This window comes from Rhincodon typus, chromosome 3 (genome assembly GCF_021869965.1).
Source record: "Rhincodon typus isolate 14 chromosome 3, sRhiTyp1.1, whole genome shotgun sequence".
NCBI classification, from domain to species: Eukaryota; Metazoa; Chordata; class Chondrichthyes; order Orectolobiformes; family Rhincodontidae; genus Rhincodon; species Rhincodon typus.
In genome coordinates, this window is record NC_063334.1 from 7,757,422 (window position 1) to 7,765,203 (window position 7,782).

Genomic DNA, 7,782 nt, shown 5'->3' on the forward strand with positions numbered 1-7,782 from the left:
CACGCGGAATTGCTTGTTCATCAGAAAATGCCAACTGATCCACCTTCGGGTTCCTCATTAGTAAGCGCCAGTAAGCAGCGTGACGAAGGGGCGTATCCAAGGTCTTGTTCTACCTTCCCGGCTTTGCTTTCATTACAGTTCAGGAATCATCAAGTTATGCAGAATAACATCATGTCAACATCCATCATGTTCAAAACTTGTTGAAACCAATATTCCGTCTTGGGTTAAATTAGCAAGACAAAATTACTCATTTGTTGATTTGTTTAACTAATTATTTAAATCATAAAAATATTTAAATCATTTAATTTTATATATTTTGACTGTTTCGAAAAGTCTCCAATCTAAGTCTTATTCCATTGCTTAATTTGCTTTGGTACAGTAAATTCAAAGGGACTGAATGTGGGAATTACAGACCATCCTATGCTGTAACAACTCCTGGTCAATTGCTCCGCGGGAAGAGGGAAGGGCAGAGGAAAGGGCACCTCCCACAAGCGGGAGAAGTGACTCATTCACAATTTCTGAACTGCTGCCAAACCCCACCTCGGAGTTAACCTTTGTGAATAAGGAAGATGCAGAAGATGAAAGCTTTCCCGGACGTCTGGCCCGGATCTGGACACTTGGTCAGATTTAACTCCGCAATCACCACTCTATCCAGTCAGAGGCAGAGGCAAATGCAATGAAACTCCGGCTACTTTGCTGCAATGACTTGCCTCTCTGCAACAGCAGCGCAGCCAACGGCAGCCTGGACAGCGACGGGAGTTTCAGCACCACGGCCAGGGACCAGGGTGGCGAGGATGGGCTCCTGCTGCCCACTTTCTCCACAGCCTCCAAGGTCAGAGTCGTCATCACCCTGACCATCTTCTTGATCTCCTCCTACCTCAACTTGACTGTGCTGTGTGACGCTCTGAGGAGGAGAGGCACGGCCAGATCCCACATCAGGACACTGATTGTGAACCTGTCGTGCGCTGACCTGCTGGTCACCTTCATTGTGATGCCCCTGGATGCTGCCTGGAACATCACAGTGCAATGGTACGCCGGGGACTCTGCCTGCAAACTCCTCATGTTCCTCAAGCTCCTTTCCATGTACTCGTGCGCCTTCATCACGGTGGTAATCAGCCTCGATCGTTACTGTGCCATTCTGCACCCTCTGGGCATTAGCAGAGCCAACGAAAGGAACCGAACCATGCTCATCTGGGCCTGGATCATGAGTGTCATTTTGGCTACCCCTCAGGTAATACACATAATAATATAATCTGGGCATCGAAACAAAGAAGGTTTCAATCTGTAGTTGGAGTGCAGTTTGAACGAGCTAGGGTGTTAGTTTTGTTTTAAGTAACAGCAAAATCATTTCTCTAAAACCCACGATTGGTGTAATAGATTTTTGTTTCTAATCAACCTGTCCAGAGTTACCTGGAGCAGGTGGGACTTGAACTTGTGCAGATCTTTCACCAACGGCAAAGCTGCATTCTAGCTTGGGACCACACTGTCTCACTTTAATAATACTGCTTTGGTGCAATGGTTGCAATGTTTCTGTTGGGAGAACCAACCGAGTTGAAATTGCAAACGCTGGGCTTAAATACAGGAGCGTCAAGTTCAAACCCTACTCTGAAAAAAGAAGCCAGTAAGTAAAGCCGATCATTCTGCTTGGGTCATTGCTGGTTTTAAGAAGATTTTGTTAGCTGCGTGATTTTGCTTTGTCCATTTCGGGTGCATTTAATATACACCAATGTTAAAATGGTGGATGAAGCTGGGAAGTCGAAGTGTTGTGACCATACCATATTACCTGCCGAAAATGTCAGCGTTTCACATTTACTGCTGTCCAACGTGATGCATTTCATGGATCATTTAAATATTCAGTGGAAACTGTTTAAGATTTGACTGGATAAAAAAAATCAAACAAATCACAGTCTATCAAATCACTGCTAACAGAACCCAGAGAAGATCTTAGCAAATGTTTTCCAACCTGGATGAAATACATTTCTCATGCGTATTTCTCACTTGAGTAACAAGTGGCTGGGTGAATGTAACATTACAAGTTGGTGAAATGTGTAGTTGGTGTTGGAGAGATGGATGTTGATATATTTTAGAATGAGTGACCATTTAAATGGAGCTGTTGTATTTTGAAGGAAGTACAGGAAGGAAGATGAAGAAGAGACTGGAAAAGATAAGCTCTAGTTAAAACACAACTCAAAATTTGTATGAGAGATAGTAGGAACTGCCAATGCTGGAGTCTGAGATAACAAGGTGTAGAGGTGGATAAACACAGCAGGCCAGGCAGCATCAGAGGAGCAGGAAAGCTAATGTTTCGGGTATGATCATCTCATTTCATGAGCGGTATGAAGGTCTTTGATATGGTGCAAAGGAGGTATAAAAAATAGTTACAGAGATTGGGCATTTTACCTATAAAGTTAATTTGAGGAGGCTGAGTTTACTCATCTTGGATCAAAGGAGATTGAGGGTATTTGATAAAAGTTTACAAGATGATGACAGATATAGACTGATTAGACAAAAGAATGAGTTGATTGTACAAAGACCAGGAGACAAGATTGAAAATTCTGGGAAACAGATGCAGGAGGAAGGTGAGGAAGTTTTTTTTTTAATTCTGTGAGTGGTAATGAGCTGGAACTCATGGCCCACAAGAGTAATGGACACCAGAGAAGATTGAATGATGATTTCAAAGGAAATTGGATGAGTGCTTGAAATAAACTTACAAGGCCACTGGGACAGAGCAGGCGAATGGAACTGACTTGATTATTCTAGAGAGAACCAGGGGAGAAACCAGATGGGCCCAATAGTCGTTGTCTATACAGTGAATGTCTTTGTAACTTTATGGCCAGACACACGTACAGAAATCTTTGATGTGGGGCAACATGTTGATGAAGTTTTGTTAGGCTTGTACTTGCTGGAGTTTATAAGAATGCAAGGAGACAATATTGAAACACATAGACTTTTTAGGGGTCTTGACAAGGTGGGTGTGGAGAAATTTTTTCCCCTTTTGGGAGAGTTTAGGAGTAGAGGGCATTATCTCAGTGTAAGTGATTGCCCACTTAAGACTGATATAGGGACAGATTTCTTCTCTCAGAGGGCAATGAATCTTTGGAATTCTTTAAAACAGTGGGCTGTCAAGGCTGGGTTGTTAAGTATAGTCAAGGCTGAGATAGACAGATTTTTATTCAGTAAGTGAATCATGGTTTATGGGGAAAAGGCAAGAAAGTGGAGCAGAGGATTGCCAAATCAATATTGATCTCTTTGAATTGTGAAGCAGACACGATGGACTGATTAGTCTACTTCTGCTCCTACATCTTATAGCTTTTAACAGTCCATTGGTTGCTTGGCCTCGCAACAACCCCAGCCACATCTTCGCAAACATACAGGAGAGTTGATGAGGCAAAGGGCAGCTTGCTCACCATCACTCTATTTGAGGCCACAAATGGTTGGTCCTTGACCAGACCAATTTTGAGGCTGGTGGGAAATTTCAGGGGTGGGAAGGAAGCCCAAAAAGTCATCCTGTTCATCCTTGGAATGTGAATGGGAGGGACACATGCCCATAAGTTTGGTTGCCTGTGCATGTTCCCACCTCCACTGGTCTTTTCATCATGATCCCCAAGCCACAAAAGCCTTCTCTCCTTGCTGTGAGGCTGCCCCCTACCCCACAACTAACTGATCCTGGACTCTGAGACTTTTAATCTAGATTCTACCTATAGTCCCAGTCCTGGCTACTGCTGCCCCGGTGCTGCTTGGACTATGGTGCTGCGGGCTAATCTGATTGAATAAAAACTGCAAGTGCTAGAAAATACTCAGCAGGTTTGACAGCATCTGTGGAGACAGAAGCAGAGTTAATATTTTAAGTGCAGTAGGATGCTTTTCTGGAAGTCAAATACAATGAAAGCAAAATACTGTGGACACTGGGTACTCAAATTTAAAACAGAAAGTGCAAGATAAACTCAGCAGGTCTGGCAACATCATTCCAATGCATATTTAATACCAACTCTAAAAAATATTAAATCCATACTTGAAAGGAATCAGAAGTATACAGATAGCTCTTTCAAAGAACCGGCAAAGTCCTTGAATGACTTTCTTCTGCCATGCAAGATGTTATGATTCAACTATTTGAATTACCAACCTTATATCTACTTCACCAGTTTTCTGTGTGCAAGTATAGCAATGAGTAATTGGTTACTATTTTTATTGCAGCTATTCCTCTTTCACACTGTCTCTATCGCTGTACCAGCTCCATTTACTCAATGTGTGACTCATGGCAGCTTCAAGGAGCCTTGGCAGGAAAAAGTTTACTTTCTCTTCACGTTCCTCTGGTTGTTCCTTCTGCCGCTTATAATCATGGTATTTTGCTACACAAGTATATTAGTCACCATTACAAGGAAGATGACAGTAAATGGAGATGGTAAATATTTATCTTTAACTGTTTTCATGTTGGTAAAAGCCAAAAATGTACATAATCCTTGCAATCACTTTCATATACATGAGTGAACCTGGTTAAAAATGACCCAGGTTCTTTTGTTAAGGGTCAGCAAGGAAATACAGTTCCTGGAGGAAAATTGTAAAATATCAGGATCAGGAAAGCTTTAAGTAATCCCTTCATTATTGATGATTAGTGTTTAACACAAGAAAAGGATCTGAAAATGTAGGTAAATGTAAGTTATTTTCCAAAATGGGGCAAGTCACAAAAAGAAAGCATAATTTTAGCCAGAGCAGCCAGGTTTGAGATTAAGAATCACTTATTCCCACAAAGAGTAGATTAAAACTGGAATTCACTCCATCAAAAGTCTGTGTATGTTTAAAATCTTCAAGGCTGATATTGTAGGTTTGTATGAGCAAGGCGATCAAATAATGTGAACGAAATGAACTTAGAATGCAAATAAGTGCAAGGCTATAGGAAAAGTCAGGGGAGTGGGACGCTAAATGCATTGCTCCTGCAGATGGTCAAGCTTAATACGATGGGCTGTAGCTATTTCTTAGTTCAATGATGTATTCATGATTAAAATGAATGGCAGAAAATGTTTGGAGACCACAATGAGCAACTCAAACATATGGATAAACATATGAACAAGAGGTAGTTGTAGGCCATTCAGTCCCTTGAGTCTGCAGTACCATTTAACAAGTCATGTCTGATCTGATTATCACCTCAAATTTACATTCCAGCCTCTCCCTGATAACCTTTCAAGTCTTTGCCTCACTCTGCCTTAAAAATATTCAAGGACTCCGCTTCTACTGCCATTTCAAGACAGTTCCAAAGACTAACAACTGTCTGAGAGAAAAAAGATTGCTTCATCTCTGTTTTGTATGGGTGACCCCTAATTTTAGCTTTTCCCATTAGAGGAAAAATCCTCTCTACATTGACCCCACCTTGACCCTTGATGACCTTGTATGATTTAATGAAATCATCTCTTACTCTTCTAAACTCCAGCAGATACAAGCCTAGCTTGCAAGCCTTTTCTCAAAAGACAACTCATCATTTCGGGTATGGATCTGATAAACCATCCCTGAACAGCTTCCAATGAGTTTACATTCTTCCTTAGATAAGGTGACTAGTACTGTGCAAAGTACTCTCAGTGTGGTCTCAATAGTGCCCTGAAACATAACCTACCCGCTTTGTATTGGCAATAAATGATAATATTTTATTAACGTTCTGAATAATTTGCTGTATGTGCATAATAACATTTTCAGATTCATGAGCTAGGACAACCAGATCTTTTTGTATCTCAGAGCTCTGCAATCTCTCACAATTTAGGTATTATGATCCCCTTTTATTCTTCCTGCCAAAGTGGTCAATTTCACATTTTCCGAATTTATACTCCATTTGTCAGATCTTCACTAACTCACTTTATCTATCGATATCTTTTTGTAGCCTCCTTATTTCTTCCTCACAATTTACTCTCCCAACTACGTTTGTGTCTTCTGCAAATTTGGTATCATGCCTTTAATCACTTCTTTCAAGTCATTTATACAAATTTTGATAAATCAAGGTCCCAGTAATGATTGTGGGTCCATCACTTGGAATTTTTCTTTATTCTTGGGAGTTACCTAAATGTTCCTAAATTTAGCCAATATTTGATCTAAAATGGTGATCTCAGCTGAAGGCAGAGACAATACTACAACAGTTGACCTCTGCCCAGGCTAAGGAGGAAAGAAAAAATAATTTGGGTTTCTGATACTACCGGAGTTTTAATTCACTCTGCCACAAGATGCTTATTTATGCCACTATTATTCATCCTTTGGGATTTCAATCTCACCTCTACAACACAGCAAGGTGCAAAGTGAAGATCAGATGCTTGAGTCTACCTGGACCGCTCTAGCATTCCTTGCACTGGAGAGGTCTTGGTATAAAGTGGACTGATTGTATAAAGGTCATCCAGAGTTGACCTCATAGAATGTGAGTTCCCTTACTGGGGCTGTTAATCTGGTCTAATCAGAGAGACCTGGCTGACAGGTACAAACAGGAATGACCCCCTCCAACTCTATTTTGAATTAATCCCTACCATTCCCATCACTTTGTTTTTCCATGTAAACATTGCCCTTATCAGGCTTTGCTTGTTAATGGTTCACTGTCCAAATGGGTGTTTTACTGATTAAAGTTCTTACACATTGTTGTCTATTTTACTGAGTCACTGCACACACAACCATAGATGACGTGAGGGGAAAAAAAACACTACGACTGTACAGTGGTAGTATGGGGGATGAATTTAAAAAAATAAACAGGAGATTCAGAACGTCTCCACAGTCTAGGGATTGGCTCCAAGTTGGCTGGTCACAGCCCTTGTACAGTGCCCATGTAATTAAAGGATGATTTGGTAAAGAGAAAACAATAAACAGGAGTGTCAGGGGGTCTGTTACTTTGAGAGCTGGCTCTGAGGAAGCTGTATCAGTATCAAGGATTTTCCACTTATAAATAAAGAGTGGCTTGGTGATGGGATACTGGTCTGTGTGGGGTTATTTCATAAAGCACATGATCACACTCTTGACCATACCAAAGTGGATGCTGCAATCATTTAGAGAAAGGGAAGGGAGAAAATTCATTTTAGCATCAATGAAGGAAAAAAAGGCACTCAACATCTGGTTTACATAAGCCATCCAAAAGTAAAACATTGTTTACTTGCAAAGGAACATGACTGAAAGACTTTTACATGTTGGTAAGTGTATGACAGTGTTCTGTTCATGGATGTTGGCATTTACAAACTTATAATAGTAACTTGTAATTAAGACATGCTTTTTTCCAACAAATAGATGTTGATAACCAATGATAATGGTAATTTTTTTTTCTCCCCAGTATTCTCTAAAGATGCAGATTCAAGATGTAGTAAGAACTACATTCCCAAAGTGCGAATGAAAACCTTAAAGATGACTATTGTCCTTGTGAGCACCTTCATCATATACTGGACCCCATACTATGTCTTGGGATTTTGGTACAATTTTTTTCCAGCCATGATAAACAAGAAAGTAATTCCTGAATCAATTAACCATGCCCTATTCACTTTTGGGATGCTGAACAGTTTTGTGGATCCATTGGTTTGTCGTATTGGTTATCTTAGGCTGACAAATAGCTGATGCAGTGGGCAACATGGTCAAGCCTATATTAAGCATGGTCAGAATAAAAAAAAGACAGTTGTCTTACAATGCCCTGAAAACTTTCTGACCAATTAATTGTCAAATTCAGCACGTAGCTTCGTTACTTGGTCCCATATTTTCCAAGAATGGTTTTATTTCTCAGCAGACTGCAGAGAAATAAATGGCAAGTTAATAGGCTTGTGAAAGCAATGTGCAGCA

The 7,782-nt window shown here is 40.6% G+C and overlaps 1 protein-coding gene across 1 annotated transcript; it reads left to right on the forward strand.

Moving 5' to 3' along the window:
- Window positions 1-676: 676 nt before the first annotated feature.
- On the forward strand, window positions 677-7,563 carry LOC109938587 (gonadotropin-releasing hormone II receptor-like). The gene is made up of 3 exons (XM_020536961.1): window positions 677-1,231; window positions 4,195-4,402; window positions 7,286-7,563. Exons 1-3 carry the CDS (start codon window positions 677-679, stop codon window positions 7,561-7,563), a joined length of 1,041 nt encoding a protein of 346 aa, XP_020392550.1.
- Window positions 7,564-7,782: the final 219 nt, after the last annotated feature.

Bases quoted from the DNA above. Each gene is read 5' to 3' on its own strand.
- LOC109938587 (XM_020536961.1), top strand. From the start codon at position 677: ATGAAACTCCGGCTACTTTGCTGCAATGACTTGCCTCTCTGCAACAGC. The intron at 1,232-4,194 runs GTAATACACATA...TTTTTATTGCAG, and splicing joins TCATTTTGGCTACCCCTCAG to CTATTCCTCTTTCACACTGT. The intron at 4,403-7,285 runs GTAAATATTTAT...TTTTCTCCCCAG, and splicing joins GATGACAGTAAATGGAGATG to TATTCTCTAAAGATGCAGAT.